Genomic DNA, 16,396 nt, shown 5'->3' on the forward strand with positions numbered 1-16,396 from the left:
TGTCGTGTGTGCTGATCTCGCGCCGACTTGTTACAAAAAGTTTATTGACAGGATTTACGTTTTAAGGCAAACACATAATGTGTGCTTATTGTTATTTCCATTATCTAAAACGAAACGAAACTCCATACAACGCAACGCATCGCAACGGAATCCGTTGGCATTGTACCGTGTATTTGTCCAACAAATTGGCTGTTACTTTCAATCTAATCGAGAAGTTGCCTTGGAATTCGATGGCTGCCATTTGTCAGTCAGCAGATATTGAAACGTTTTCCAACTGCAGTCTCCTGTAATTGCTGATGGCATGCGAACCATCACCGCCTCGTCAGGATCCTTTCATTATCTTGGACTTACCCTGCAATTATTATATTAAATGGGCACCTCTCAATCATCGCGATCCCTTTCTAGGTGGGTCCACCACAGCAGCGTTCACTTTTTGAGGAAACCTCAAACTGGTTACTCACTCATCTCCACTTTGGAGCCTATCGAAGTAAGCATGACATTGCCAAATGACCACATGTTTGATTTGTATTCAGCCTCTTTCACCAGCTATGTAGGCATTTTCTTAGGCTTCTAGTTTCAAATGGGAATTGATTAAAGCATTTGAATAATTTATGCTTGAAATGAAATGAAACTTCGATGCTGGTGAGGTTGCTTCCCTAAGAACTCGTAAGCTTAAACTAGAATTTCGCGAAGTTTTTTTATAGATTTATTTCGCAAATGGAATATTTTAAATTCGCAGTTTAGATGTTCGTTAAGTGATTTATTATCGGTATATAATAAAAGAGCTTGATATTATTTTTAGCTCATCCTTTTTGCTAGATAGTTTATTATATTTTAACTAATTCTACTTTACCATAGCCTACCTGGCTCTAAAGTCCTATCCCCCGGTGTCTTGTCTTTCTGGGAAGATATCGGTTACGTGCAACATCTTTGGATTCACTCGGCTGCCCGCTTGAGTTTTGTATTTCCTGTTCTCAGCGGTGCAACTGTGAATCGAACTGTGCTTTCGACTGGTCAGTGGATGTCGGTGCCCAGTGGCCAGTGAAGTGATCGTAATAAAGCCACTTTGACGTCACTTGCAGCGATTCCAGTTTGCTCGTCTTCCCCAGCGACTCTTTCTCCTCTCGCCGATGACGCTGGTTACTTTCACGGTCAAGTTCATCTCGGCATTGTTGCCTGTCTCGGGGTATAGAATTCCCCAGATGTAATCTCTGCGCCTGGGAGGTGGGCTCCAGATGGACAGGGCTGCGCTGCGATTCAGTTGATGTCTGCGAATGGAAATCGCCTGAGCTCCCGAGAGCTCGTCGAGATGTGGTCGGATAAAAGCGCAGTTTGTTCGCCGTGGAGTGGCAACGCGAGTGCCGCCGCATCATTTCGCAAGAGTGCTCAAATCCTGAACCTATTTTGTGGCGAGGGGCAGGAGAATTTGGTGGGGCCGCAGCCAATCCTGGGACTGCTCACCATCGGCTGTGCCATCGCTTGCGTCCGCCTTGTACGTACGGGAAAGTGTCCAAATCCGAGTCCGAGTCCGAGTCCGAATCCAATACCGATTCCCCCGATTATGATTACGAACACACGCACGGCGGCGTTGTCGCCTCGCCGACTTTCACCAAAAATAAAAGAAAGAAAATAAAGAAAAAACGGCAAGCAAAACAAAAATCGAAAATGACGTTGCAACCTGCATTCGCCTCACTGGCAAACCACATTTGACCAGTGCACATTAAAATTTTTTTCTTTCTTTTTAAACCAAAGTGAAATTTCCAACGTTCGCTTTCATTAGAAATGGGGAGTGGTTCGTGGCTGATGGCTGATGGCTTTCTGCCCGCCGAACATGATTATGCAACGCGATTGTGGCGGGTTCTGTCAACGCCACAGAGGGGAGATTGGGGGAAATACCTTTTAAATTAGCTCTCCCGTTCGGATGGATGGGAAAATATAAAATAAAGCCCAAACCAAACGCAATCGAGACACGAAAACTTCATTAACGCCTCCCCTTGGAAGGGGCGCGGCTTGTTTTTTAGCCTTAATCTACAAGCCCCCTGACGAGCCCTGCCTGCATATATGCATACATATGTAAACTAGTTTTTAATTATGAAACAATAACCAGGAAGCTGCGAGAGATGCGTTTCGAACGGACCGCAGACCGTGTAATCCCATCGACATTTGTCGGACTTGTTTACTTCAGTTATGTTTCTTGTAATTGCCTCGAAATCGGTAAGGGAAGCCCCAATGACATCGTTACTGCGGCTCCTGTCACGATCATGGTAATGATGACTGCGGGGATCAAGGATTTCCTGATCTTTAAGTGCGACGTGCAATTGTTTTCACAGATTTGGTCGATACTATTAAGGCTATAAGTTTATGCCATCTGAGGTCGCTGTAAACTGATCACAAAGTTCAATTGTGTTCAACTTTAATGACAGAAAATGAAACATTGCACTTGTTTATTTAATTATCTTTGCCTCACAAACAGGCTTACTTATTTCAAATAATTTCCATTTTATTATCCTTGTCTTACGTTTTAGTTTATATTATGACTTGACTTTGCTTGACTTTGGTTGTCAATAATGTATCATTATTGTTAGAAGTGCTTTCTAGATTCTTTTTAAATAAAAACAAGCCCATTTCAAAGGCCATTACAGTTTACTAGAGTATAGAACCCGTTCAGGCTAACGACCTTTCATCCATGTTGCAACCTCCGAAGTCTAGACCAGCGCAGCCTAAACCAATATTTATTTGTCCCCAATGAACATGGCACTTTTGCCCCGTTCATCCGTGGATCTCTTTGAATCTTTTGTGATTTTGTGAGGCACACAGGGCTTGTCCAATTGCTGGCAATGAAAAGGCAAAGTGGAATAACAAATAAGTAGCCGAGGGCAATTCCAGACCTAGTCCATTGCCTCACTTGTTTCGCTTTTCTTTTGTGATTGCCTTGATGGCGATGATGTGACTAATTATGCTGGGTAGTGCTGGGTAGCCGCAAGTCGAGCATGTGTGGCCAATTGTTGTTGCTGGTAATTAGCATCGTTGGTCCAGCCGGAGGATCGGTGATTTGTCAGTGGTTGGGGGGTCGCTGCTCGGTGGCTCTTTGCTTTGGTTGCATTCACTCGCCCCTTTCCCTCGGCCAATTACCAGCGGCCGCGACCTCAGCCAAGTTTGTGTTTTTGTTGGTGTTTCGGTGCTTCGGTGCTGCGAGCTGTGTTTATGTGCCAGCCGTTTCTCGATAAGCCACTTTCGAATGCAGAGCCAGCATTTGGCGTGGACTTGGTCTCAGACTCGGGCTCGGTCTCGGGCTGCGTCTGTTTGGCCAATTCAGTTGCGTCGCCGAGCCCGAAGAGAAAACACCTTACCACATCCGAGAGCACCAGTAGTCGCCGCCCAAGCCGTGAAAGTGGTGGCCAGTCAGTCGCCTTCGAGTATCGAAAAGGAAACTGCAATTTATTGCGAAATTATATGCACTTTTACTCGCCGCTGTCGCCAGTCGCTGGACCATTGCTTTACATAATTCCGCAATGTACAAGCACACGGTCAAGTCCAAGTTAAGCCAGGTGCGCAGTAACCCGCCGCCCCTTGCCGCCGCCACGCCCACTACCCCCAAGCACGGATTGGGGGCGGGCAAGAAGTTCTTCTCCCACATACGCCACAAAATCGAGGATAATTTAACGCCCAAGCTGAGTGGAAAACTTTATTGCAAGGGCAGCAAGCACACCAGATCCATGAGTGCAATCAGCACGGTGGATGGCGGATGTGTGGGTGGGAAGTACACGCCCAAGGTGGTGCCCACGAGTCCCGTCCCGCTGCAAATGTCCAGCCAGATGAGCAGCAGTGTGTGCACCTATGTGGACAGCGATGAGGAAAGTCACTTGAGCCTGAGTCTCAATTTGGCGCAGCAGTCGCTGGAGGATGAGATCTTCGCGGAGCTGGAGAAGGTGGCTCACGATGAGAGCAAACTGAACGAGGTGCTTCAAAGCTTTGATCACATACTGAACGAGTATCCACCGTTGGAGGGAATTATGCTAGCTTCCCAAGAGGAGCTGCCCGCTCCCCCAGCGGAGTTCAGTGATCGCCAGCCAATGTTGTCCAAGTCACACAGTACACTGAGCATGGGCAGGACTAGGATGCAGGTCTACCAGTCCCCGGAACTGGCAGGATCAGTGTTGCTACTACGCGGAGCAGGAGGCGATTCCAGATACAACTCCCTGAGTGATCTTAGTGGCAGCAGGATACCGGTGCGCAAACAATCGAGTCTGCGCAAACGCAGCGAAAGTTTTTGCCTGGAGCAACCAATTTACTCCAGGACATCCAGTAAGCAACGCACTCGGTCCATGCTGACCCTCAATACTACTGCACCTGCAGGAGCAGCCATTCCAACTGCTGTAGCCATGCCCAAGCGAGCCAACTCCAGCCTGGAGAAGAGGCACATAACCGCCAGGCCGACGGCCAGGAGAGCCAACTCCACCCTGAAACCGGAAGGGGTAAAGGCAAAGTCTCCCAATGCAAATAGCGATGAACTGCTGGTGAAGTGTTTGGCCAAGGGTCAGGATATCTTGCGTCAGGTGGAGAGCATGAGTGCCAAGCCCAAAAGGAGCACTAGTCGGGGAGTAACTAAGGAGCACTCGCAGTTGGTGAAGAACAAGAAGAAGCTACAGAAGCTGCACTACGCCAACGAGGAGAAGATGGGCAGACCCAAACTGGAGTCCTGCAAGATTATACCCCCGAAGTTGGGAGAAACCTCAGACAAAAACCAGGAACTACTCGTTAAAGTAGTCCAGGATGTAAAGATCGCACCACCACAGAATCTGAAGAAACCCACTAAGGAAATCCGCGCAGAGCAAGAAGAGGATTCGGATGACTCGGGACACATAAGCAACACCCAGCTCTCTACATCTACGAGTAACTCCACCGGTAGTCTTTGTGAATCCGAAGGCGATGAAGCGGACGAACAACCGCCGGATGCAAAATGCTGTACCAAATCCAACAAGATCGCGGAGCTATTACAGAAATTCGAGGCAGCTGCGGCGGCTGGCAAAAAATGTGCCACCGCCGCGACAAACTGCCCCACTGTGGTGGCCAGCAAGGTGGTGGCCCAGGTGCAAGCTGTGCGCTGCATCCAGACACAGGTGGAGATCTATCCCACCTACACAAAAGAGGTAACTATGCGGCTGCACTGACTTGGCAGCGGCAGCGCCGATCCCGCTTCCGATCCTCCCCAGCCACTCCACTGTAAGCTCTGAGCTGCATCTACTGTCTTGCACCTGTCTACATCTAACTCTATCCAACGTATGCTGTATATGGAATAAATATTTATTGTACAAAACCACTAGCTATGGGTTTATCTTTCCCCCTCTCCTCTGGCACTATCCCTTTCCTTTCACCGCCTTAGTTTTGCTTTCCGGGGTCCTAACACCTGGTTTTTGGGGCACGCTTCCCGGATTGAAAGTTCCGCTTTATAAATTCTTTGGTGGTTATGCGACATTCTATTAATCTCATTTTGTATTTGCCGGTTTCTTCATTTCCTATAATAATATTCTCAGCGTTCAGCTTAACTTTCTCTTTGTCTAAGAAATTAGAATTATCGGTTGGCTGAATCCCAGACAAGCACTTCATATGGCTCTTTATCGCTCGGTGCCAACCACTCCCTGGCTCCAAATGGACCCATCCGAGTGTCCAGGCATCCGACCACCAGCAGGTGATGACTGTGCCACAGACAATCAACACTGGCCGGCACAAGACCGTTTAGTTTGCCATTTCACATTGGTTTACTTTCATTTTTGTCTACGTGCCGGGCATAATTAAAATTTCGAGAAAATAGTTTCTCGACTCGGTCGCGAATTCGGCGTTGACAGACAGAGATGGCCTGACACGGGGGCCGCACCTCGAAGGTGCGTCTTTCAGCAGCTAATTTGTATGGGAACCCGGTGGCCCTAAATATGCTAAACACATATGCGATGGATACACCCGTCGTCTTTGTGCATTTCCACCTGCATGATCCGCCATTAGGAGGGCACCATTCCAGTGTGTTTTTGCAGTATGGCAATATCTTGTTTACAATTTCGTTTTCGTTTTCATTGCCCACTGCCGGCGACGTTGCCCCTTCTCACTTTCACACCTGTCAGAGTGTGGCATCTATTTGCACACAGGTGTTTGCATTGCTCAAAATTTGAATTTTCCCCCTTTCGCCGCTCCATTAATCTGCATTATCTGAGCGAAGTCAGCCCACCTTGACCTTCACTTTAGGAAATGATGCGGTTTTGCTTTTCGATTTCTCACTTTCCGCTGGACTCTTAATTTTATCACGAACTTAATAATTGAGGTCCCAGGTTTCCTTATTGTAAATTCGTCTTAATTAAGGTGACCATAATTAGAATGAAAATCTATTTGTAGTACATTTATTAAATTACTTGAGGCTATGATCACTATTTCGGGTTAAAGTGCTGATCATGAATTATAAACAAATTACTCATTTTAGGTTTACATTTGTGTTTCTGATACTCGCCGACAGCGAAATCCATGAAATGTTTTGAATATGAATTGTAAACAAATGCCCACTGAGTAACAATCTATTTTAATTGTATTATATTGTTAACTAAATATTTTATAAAATGTTTAGCACTAGCAATTCATTCTGATTATATGCTCGTTTTATTGATAACAAATAGTAATAGTAGTTGTGTACTGCTTACGATCTCATACTTATGAAGAATACGTTATTTGTTTCAGATCCTCTTCCGCTCAGGAGTCCTTAGTGACCTGGAAGCCAAGCGCGATGTCCTGCTCTCAGATCGCATTATACAGCTGCAGGCTTTCTGCCGCGGCTATCTGGCCCGCAAGAAGATGTCCCAACGACGAGTTCAGGTAAATGAGACCTAACTATATTCAAAGGAAGTATTAATCGACATCATTTAATCCCTCAGGAACTGGCAGTGCGATGCATTCAACGCAATGTGAAGGCATTCCTTGCCGTTCGCGACTGGCCTTGGTGGCGTCTCCTGGTGCGGGTCACTCCCCTGCTCAACGTTCATCGCACCGAGGAGCAGCTGAAGACGGCTAACGAGGAGCTGCTAATGCTGCGAGCCAAGCTGGAGAAGATCGAGTGTGATCGCAGCGAGGTCAAGGCGGAAAACCAAAAGCTGGAAGCCAAGGTAAATATCAAAAATCCTGATGGGCATGTGTTTCAGTGGGGATGCAATTAAAATTGCGCCATATGACATGACAAGTCATCTGCGAGATCATGTTTGCGTTGGCAGTGCTTGGATATCTGGGGCGCCAAAAGAAAATGAATGCTTAATATATTTAGATGGTATTGCAGTGGGGGTTCCTCATCGCGAAACAGATTCTGTTGCAAGAAAAATAAGTATTTATAGAGGAATGGTTTTATGGTTTATCAAGTTGATATTTAATATAATCATTGGCCCTGCAGGATTCTTCTTTTTGCATTCAGACAAATGCTTAATCCATTAAAGATCGATTGCCTTTTCCCAAGTTAAAGTAATCAAGATGCACATTTCGCCAGTGAATTTCCATTCTCTTTCATTTGAATTATTTCGTTTTTGAAGTGGGCTAAAAATAGCATTTGGGCATTGAACACCAAACTGACTCTGACTCTCAGAGTCTGTGCGAGCGTACATGTTCTGGTGGAGATGGATGGAAGGGATGGGATGTGGATGTGGATGTGGATGTGGATGTGGATACTTAGGCAATGTTTCGCACATATCGCACACCAGAAGAGCCAGATGTATTTTTAAATGCTCTAAAAGATCATTAATAATACTTTGTCGCGCAACAGTTGAGTTGCAGCTGGGATGCTGGGATGGCGATGCGATAAACTTTACATAATACTGCCAAAGATTGCCAAATTATGGGATCAACAGTTGGCCGAAAAGAAGAGACATTCGTAGATTATGTGATGGCGGAACTGCTCTGATATTGCAATTGACTTGTCTCGATGGCGCCTCTCCTCTGCCTCGCGAGAATAAGAGATTTATCTGGCTATTGGTTCGCCAAAATGGGAGAGCCAAATTGCCGGTGAGCTTTTCTGCTGGCCAGAACCAAGCGAAATCCGTACGCATCACTTAGTTGCCGAGTAAACGTCGCGTTCGCCTGAGGCCCGTAGCGCCGTGACCGGGAGATTCGATGTGATGTGATCCGATCCGATCTGTCTCGATTCGTTTCCCTGCCGTGCGTGTGTGAAAAATCGCTGCCAAAAGCAATAAAAAGCCAGAGAAAACAAAGGAAAATCTGAAAAGCTGGCAATTTGGCAATTTGAAGCGCGCGCGTGCTGAGGCCAAAATAAATGCAGCAACAACAAGCCACAGAAAAATTCAGTCCGAGATAAATTTAAATTGCATCAACGGTCTCAAGTTTTTGACAGCCCCTAGCATAATATAATCCCCACCGACACACGAAAACCAACTACACCAAAAAAAACCAACTCGATTGATATAACAAAAACGACACAAAAATTTCGAAATTTGCGAACAGAAACGAAAATCCGACAAATATTGGCCAAGGAAATTTGCACAGAAACAAACCATCGAGCCAACATCGACCCCAAAACGAACCCCAAAAAACTAACCCCTCAGCCCCGCTTGCCACTAATCCGAACCCATGCCTCCCCTGTCGCCTGCTAATGAGGCTACTGCTGACATTGCAGCTGCAGGAGAGGAGAATGCAGGACCTCTAGAATCGGACCGATTGGAGAAGGAGAAGTTCCTGGCCCGCGTACTGGCAGCCATGAACGGCGGCCCTAGATCAGGAGTCCTGGCCTCCAACAACAGCAGCGGTTCATCGTTGAACTCCACGTTGAGCGGATCCGCCCCTCTGGCACGTCCACCCAAACCACCTGCCAGCCAAGCCAGGAAGCAGCTCCGCCTGCTGCCCAAGCAGCGGGAGCAGAGTCCTGTGCTGAGCAATGGCCACACCACACGTTCCACACTCAGCCACCAGCACACCACCAACAAATACACTTTAAAGTCCAGTGGTGGCAGTGCCGGCAGCTCGTCGCTTTCATCGTCCTTGCTGGGTAATAAGGACTTTGAAATACCATACGAGGTGTCGCTGAAACTGCCACTGAATCCTCCCACAGGAGCGGACAGTGACCATCATCGCCTGGTGAACCGTTCGCCCAGTCCGGCCTTTTCTGTGTCCTCGCGCTGCTCCACCCAGTCATCGATCTCCAACTACACCTCCAACTCGCGGCTACAGACGCCACCGCGAAGGGTCTTCCCGCAGAGTTACACGCGCGGATCGGGTGGAGTCGATCCCTACGAAATGCGACAGTTGGAGAGTTCCCCTGTGGTCTTTGATGGCAATCTCTCCTTTGTGCTCGGATGCCAAAGACAGCCGGTGCATCAGTCGATGCGTGCCTCGCCCTCTTTCGAGGATCCGCGCACTTCCTCCGCCTATCTGAGTGAGAAGATACAGAATTTCCTGAAGCGCACGGACCATGTGCAGGAGGAATGGACCGCCATGGGCAGAAGGACGCGAAGAACCACCAGCAATAGTGGTCGTGCAGGCGGAGGATCAGACAGTCGCTGCACCACCCCAGGCAGCACCTGTTCCGGATACGATGACTTCGATACAATATCGCTGATAGAGCGTCAGCGAGAGAGGAGCAGCATGGAGCGCTGCGGATCGGTGGGACGCACTCGCTCCTCGCAGAACATCTTGACCAAGGCCTTTCAGCTGGCCAAACAGCTTCCCCATACGCCAACGTCGCGTGGCAATTCGGTTGCCCGGGATCGGGAGTCATCTGTGGCCACCATTAGTCTAACCGCAGGGGACAATGACGATGATGATGATCGCACCATTCGTGAGGAGGATGATGAGGTACACGCTGCGCTAGCCTTGAGCTTGTCGTTGACACAATTTTCCGCCTCTCTACTATTACGTCCATTGTTGAGTGGGGGTGATGATGTCTCCTCCTCATAAATATTAAATTCCTAAACAAACACACCGGCGGTAGGACGGGGCTTCCATGCTGACATTGACAGCGGCGAAGCTCCTCCGCCTTCCCCCACACCTGCGTTGAAGAGGAGGAGGATTTATTTTTGGAACCGAATACTGTGTGAATCACAAGTTGGAATTCTTTTGGGCGGGAGGAAAATATTCCATATTCATATTCAAAATGTTTTGTTTTTCGTTTGTGGCAAAATAGAATAAATCAAAAGTTAAGGTGGGCTGGATACTTTCAAAATATATTCTCCATAGTATTTTCTGGAAATTCTCTTATTCGAAATATTATTAGATCTTAGGATCACATATTTATGTGGGCATTGAACCGACCTTCTGCATTTTATTGAGTCAGTTCAGATATGTGGCATACGAATAAGATTGAGTTGTGGTACTTTTTTTTGACAGATATGCTTTGATCTGTGTTTTAGGAAATGATTCTTGAAAGTGAGTAATTTCGTTGTCACTTTATGTGATCTAAAATCCATTTACGCTTCATTTTATTTTTTACCGATCTCAATGTACGCTCGTTCTCTAGTATCTTTAACGTCATGGGAATGCGAAAATAAACCAGATGACATCGTTGAGATGTTTGTTTTAAATAGGAATAAATTGATTTTTAATATTTTATTATTTATGGCAATTAATTAATTATATTATGTCGTTTTTTTTAAATATTCATTATTTTAAATCTTTGAAAAAAATCTATGACTTTAAAAGATAAAAGTAAACAAATCTATAAAAAGATAAAACACAAGTGCTTCCTGCTATCACTTTTGTGGATCAAGGTTTTACATGTGTATTCGTTTACTCACTATATCTCGGCACTCCGACAAAGTTTTATAAATAATGATTTCACACAAATTAGTCAGAAATCGTTGAAACTAAGTAAACAGTCAGATAAAATGAAAATAAACTCCTCGAAAAAACCAGCACATAATCATGAATGTTAAACATTTTGTTGATGCTTTTAATTCCTTGCAGCTATCCGAGCTGACGGTGGACCTGGCCGAGGAGCGATCTACGGCTCACATAGCCACCGAGCGGCTGGAGGCGGAAACCGCCGAACGCTTGAAGCTGGAGAAAGAGCTGGGTGATCAAGCCAACAAGGTGAAGAACCTTCAGGAGACGACGGAGAAGCTGGAAATGGAGCTGATATGCGCCAAGTCCGATCTGAATGGCATCTCTGAGGACGAGGATGCAGAGAACGAGGATGGTGTCGGCGGCGGGGTCTACAAGCTGAAGTACGAGCGGGTGGCCAGGGAACTGGAGTTCACCAAAAGGCGATTGCACACGCAACATGAGCACGATCTGGAACAGCTGGTCGGGCTCAAGAAGCAATTGGAGAAGAAGGTGGGTTAACTTGGATGCCAGTATCTACACCACGGAAGTTTAATATGTTCCACCCTGCCAATTCAGCTTTCCGATGCCTACGAAGAAGTTGAGGAGCAACGTCAGGTTGTGGGCCAATGGAAGCGCAAGGCACAGAAGATGACCAACGAGATGAACGATCTGCGCATGCTGCTCGAGGAGCAAAATGCCCGCAACAATTTGCTCGAGAAGAAGCAGCGCAAGTTCGATGCCGAGTGCCAGTCCCTGCAGGACGCGTCGCGTCAGGAGCGGCAGGCCAAGGAGCGCTACGGTCGCGAAAAGGACGTCCTGCAGGCCGAGAAGTTCACGCTGGAGCAAACGCTGGCGGTAAGTGGTTGCTGCAACATAGTTTCATTTAGTCTTGGCAACATGTTGATAACATGTTGATAACAGTCTCGAGCAACATTTCTCGAACACTAGTCAGCAAATTCATATACATTCTTAGTTTTGCCCATTAAAATCGAAAGGTTATGTTGGTAATTCATAAAAATAGGTTAAATAAAAATAAACAAGGAATTTATTTTAATATTTTTATGCAATAAATACGGCTTAGGAAGGAAATATATTTGACAAATCACTGGTTGCACAGTGTCTGAGCAAGTGACGGCACGTTGCGCACATTGCAGTACAGATACAGCTAGAGATACTGAATATCCCCGACTCAGAAACTCGTTCGGCTCGTTAGCCCATGCACATTCTGAGGCAGTGCGCTCCACGGTCTACCTAGACTACTGCCTACCTGCCCACACCGATCATTCGAGACATGTACGCATGTGCGGCATGTGCGACCGCTCTCTTGCATTGTGCCATACCAAAACCGAGATCTTTATGGTTCTGGGCTCTCGATTCTTGGAGTTTCATGTTTTTATCGGCCTGTACTCCGAACACTCTCTGCCTCTCCGGCCGTCTCTGTATTTGTATCTCTTGTCGGCCTTTTGGTCACACATTTATGGATCTTCGCTTTGCCGCTTTCTTCTCGGTTCCGCTCGACAGTAGCTCGAAGAACGTCAACGTGCGATATCTGGAGTACATAGTGTGTTACGATCCCTCCGTCTCCGTCTCCATCTGTTCCGGTGTCTCTGTGTTCTGATTGTGTTCGGTCTGGAAAAAGAAATTAAAACGTTGGAGGCGTTCTCATTACGCTTTCGATACTCATAATTAGCTGGAAGAAGAAGAGCCTCCATGAAGGGCGATAACTGAACTGGCCACTGCGATTTAGATAGCACAAACCGAGGGTCAGAGGCACAAAAACAGAAATTCCCAGGCCAGTACAGCCATGAGTTTCCGCTACTCAACGCAGCTGATTCAAGTGAGTCTGAATGGGCACAGAGCCGAGCTCCAAACTCCAGAATACAGAAGCAATTTAGCTGCCTAAATGAGCAGAAGCTGCCTTTATTACTAAGTGGTTTTTATCGGAGTGAAAATATACATATGTATATACAATTGTAGTTTACAAAGAATAAATACTTTAAGCATTAGTAAAGGTACCATAGGCATTTGAACTCTCTTTTCGTTGCAATGTTTGATTACATTGAAATTAATCTTTGCATTATATATTCATCAGGACACCCGTCTGGATCTTGACCTCAAAGAGGAGAAACTTGCATCACTGCAGCGCGAGTTGGAGGAGATGACCTTTGGTGGCGGCACCGAGGAGGAGTTCGCCCAACTGCGGCGCTCCAAGAATGAAACAGAGCGTCGTGCCAAGGAGCAGGAGGAGGAGCTGGACGAGATGGCCGGTCAGATACAGCTGCTCGAGCAAGCCAAGCTTCGCCTGGAAATGACTCTGGAAACAATGCGCAAGGAAGCGCGCCGTGAGTCGCAACAGCGCGACGAAGAGCTGGAAGAAGTGCGCGGTAACGGCTACAAGAAGATTAAAGCCCTTGAGTGTCAGCTGGAAACTGAGCACGAGGAGCGGACTCTGTTGCTGCGCGAGAAGCACGAGCTAGAGCGGCGACTCTCCTCCATGGAGGATCGCGATCGTGTTGATCGCGACGCCGATGAAGCGCTCAACCAAAAACTGCGACGGGATCTTCGCAAATACAAGGCCCTGCTCAAGGACGCCCAGACACAGTTGGAGCGTCTTAAGGCCGACACTCCTGGCAAGACGCTTATAAGACAACTGCGTAACCAACTGGAGGATGCGGAGTCTGCTCGTTCCCTGGCTATGAAAGCGCGACAAACAGCGGAAGCAGAACTTACTGAAGTACAGGCCATGTTCGAGGAGTCGCATCGAGCTAGGAATGATGCGGAAGAGCGAGCCAATGCGGCACACAGAGATCGGGCTGAGCTTCAGGCCCAGATTGAGGAGAACGAAGAGGAGCTTGGCGAACTGATGAAGAAGTACAGTGCCACGGTAAAGCAACTGAACACAGAGCAGATCAACGTATCCGAGGCTGAGTTCAAACTCAATGAAATGGAGGCAGAGCGCAATAACCTCAAGGAGCAGGTGGCCGAGCTGCAGCACCGACTGGACAACGTTGAGAACTTAGGGGATCCATCTATGGCCATGATGTCTAAGCGGTATGTTATAGTAGCCCATATTTCTATCCAACTTTACTTATGTTATTGTGTTTATGGGGCAGACTGGAGCTGCGCACCAAGGAATTAGAATCCCGGCTGGAACTAGAGCAGGCCACTCGGGCTCGTCTTGAAGTGCAGGTGAACCGTCACAAAGAGGCCCTGGAAAAACTGCAGAACGAAGTGACGCAGTCAAAAATGCGTGAGATGCAGGCCCAGGATGTAATCAAAAAATCGCAAAAGAGTCTGCGCGACATGCGGGAAGAGTTCCACGCCGTCTCTAGTCGCGAGCAGGAGTCGCTCACGCGGCGCAAGGACCTCGAGAAGAAGATGGAGCAAATGGAGTCGGAGGGAGCGGCGCTAAAGAACGATCTGCGACTGGCTTTACAGCGGATAGCTGATTTACAGCAGGCTATGGAGGAAGAGGGCGAGGAGGAGCTCAGCGAGAGGTAAGTTAATGAATAATAAACCTAGGAATCTTAATGATTATACTTCAATCCATTGCAGTGATGAAAGTCTCAGCTCGGTGGGCTCTATCAGCGATCTGGAGGATCGACTTCGGCCAGTTAATGTCAAACGCAGGTCCCAGCAATCCTTGAACGGCAGCATCGGCGGCGGAGGCGGCAGCGTTGTCAGCTCCACACGCACCGTGGTGTTTGAAAAGGACGACAACAGCCCGAGGTACGCTGATAACGAAGTCAACTCGAACAGCAGAAAGCAGCACAAGCATTAAGGCCCAAGCACACAGCGTAGACTCTCTCACCCTCTATTTGTCTGACACTTAATATGCCTATCGCTAGTTAGCTAGTCTGTAAGGTCTGTTGCTATTTGCCGGCTTATCTAATTTAAATAATTAAACCATACATGCAAACCATCCGCCTCAATCCACATCCACCAACGACCCAAAAAACCAACTCGACAACCGCCGCCAACACTTTAACGCTGCAATTCTTCAACGACTCCCGCCAATTCAAACAAAATCATAAAAACCGAAACGAAACGCCCCAAAACAAACGATGCGTGTAAATATGTTAATGCGTATGTGACAAAAACCAAAACACACAAACTCCTAACTCCGCTCCGCTCCGTTCTGATCCGCTGTACCGCTCCCGCTCCGCTCCGCAAATACGACAACCCGCCCCTTCCTTTCCGCGTGTGTGTGCGTGTAAACCATTAGCTTTTTCTTATTGTAGAATAACAGTGACGTCGCCATCGTCGCCACACATTCATAAGCTGGCACTGGCGGCCAAAGCCATACCGGCCCACAAACCGGACACAAAACCTGCAGCGTCTACCAGGATGGAGTTAACAGTGCCAGCGGGCCAGCATAATGGCCATAATGCCTAGCAGGCCAAGCAGTAGATCCATCCATTGTTCGGGGCATGTCCACCTGGGGCTGCAGCTTGTAATTTGTAATTTTTATTTTTTGGATATTTATTAGTTGTTTATGATTATTATTTTATTACTGTTTAGTTCAATACGTTTAACTATTTATTATCGAAATATAGCTACATGATAATATTTAATATAAAACCCAATAGGCATTTGAAAACAATGCTGACTTGTAGTTAATTTAATTTGCGCGACAGTCCCTATACAAAAAGTGATTAACATGTTTTATCTCTCTCAAAAAACAAAACAAAACAAAAACGAAACTGAACTAACACCTATAGAATTTAGTCCATTATCCTATAGCCAACTTAAATAAAATTAGTTAAACGCGTTTCAAAATCATAGGCAAGTGTATGCAAATACAATAAATTGAACATTTAATCAAATGCGAGTATTTTACAAATAACTCATATTCTTATACGAATCATCATCCCCTTCACAACATCAGTAATTGAACGACATCATTAGCTTCATTCATCACATAAAGAAACAAAATATTTAAAATAAAAGTTTAAAAATAAATATTTAATATTTGAATACAAAATTTTGCAGAAATAACGCCAAGTAACGGGAAAGATTCATATAAACCCCTAAAAAACTAACAAAACGAGTATAAACAAATAAATATATTGTTATAAAACTTAAAAAAATACGTTTTTTCTTAATTGGTTTTTAAAAAATTGAAAGGTTCAATTTTAAACGGAATAGCATACTTTTGGGCGACGTTGTAAAATGTGATTTACAAATATAAACTTGTGCGTTCCTTGAAAAACCAATACATCCACGTGTCAGAATTTAAATTCGACTATATTCTCCTATTAAACTCCAAAGATCAAGCTTGAATTGATAATGTTGAAAGCCCTTCCTCATTTAGTTAGCCCAAAACTTCAAATCAAGGAAGAACAATCAAAGGTTATTACCGCAAAATGGCGCACAAGCTGCACTTGGCCCAAAACTGAACTTCCGGATAAGAAGTAAGACAACTCTTGAGCTCCACCGGCACATTGATTTATTTAGGGAAGCACGCACGGTGCTAGGCCGAGGTCAAATGTGTAAGACATTACCGAGTACCCATGCCAGATCTGGGGCTAGAAATCTGGCACCCACTTACCCCCGAATGGGAGCCGAAAACCCATTAAGTGGCACCATTCGGCACTTACCA

The 16,396-nt window shown here is 46.3% G+C and overlaps 2 protein-coding genes across 8 annotated transcripts in view; both read left to right on the forward strand.

Moving 5' to 3' along the window:
• Positions 1 to 15,836, forward strand: part of LOC122622243 (unconventional myosin-XVIIIa) — a 30,603-nt gene extending 14,767 nt beyond the window's left edge. For 2 of the 7 annotated variants that reach the window (XM_043800557.1, XM_043800559.1), the window contains 8 exons: positions 6,721 to 6,855; positions 6,915 to 7,142; positions 10,936 to 11,304; positions 11,371 to 11,649; positions 12,887 to 13,845; positions 13,908 to 14,291; positions 14,350 to 14,523; positions 15,036 to 15,836. In XM_043800557.1, coding sequence (XP_043656492.1) covers positions 6,721 to 6,855; positions 6,915 to 7,142; positions 10,936 to 11,304; positions 11,371 to 11,649; positions 12,887 to 13,845; positions 13,908 to 14,291; positions 14,350 to 14,523; positions 15,036 to 15,189 — 2,682 coding nt within the window. In that variant the 3' untranslated portion in view covers positions 15,190 to 15,836. Of the gene's footprint in view, positions 1 to 6,720; positions 6,856 to 6,914; positions 7,143 to 8,082; positions 9,829 to 10,935; positions 11,305 to 11,370; positions 11,650 to 12,886; positions 13,846 to 13,907; positions 14,292 to 14,349 lie in introns of those variants that run through there. The other 5 variants (XR_006326282.1, XM_043800558.1, XM_043800562.1 and 2 more) reach the window with 5 other exon arrangements.
• On the forward strand, positions 3,498 to 5,171 carry LOC122622245. The gene has a single exon (XM_043800563.1). It carries the CDS (start codon positions 3,513 to 3,515, stop codon positions 5,169 to 5,171), a length of 1,659 nt encoding a protein of 552 aa, XP_043656498.1. The 5' UTR covers positions 3,498 to 3,512.
• Positions 15,837 to 16,396: the final 560 nt, after the last annotated feature.

Source organism: Drosophila teissieri, chromosome 3R (genome assembly GCF_016746235.2).
Source record: "Drosophila teissieri strain GT53w chromosome 3R, Prin_Dtei_1.1, whole genome shotgun sequence".
NCBI lineage: Eukaryota > Metazoa > Arthropoda > Insecta > Diptera > Drosophilidae > Drosophila > Drosophila teissieri.

Bases quoted from the DNA above. Each gene is read 5' to 3' on its own strand.
- LOC122622245 (XM_043800563.1), top strand. From the start codon at position 3,513: ATGTACAAGCACACGGTCAAGTCCAAGTTAAGCCAGGTGCGCAGTAAC.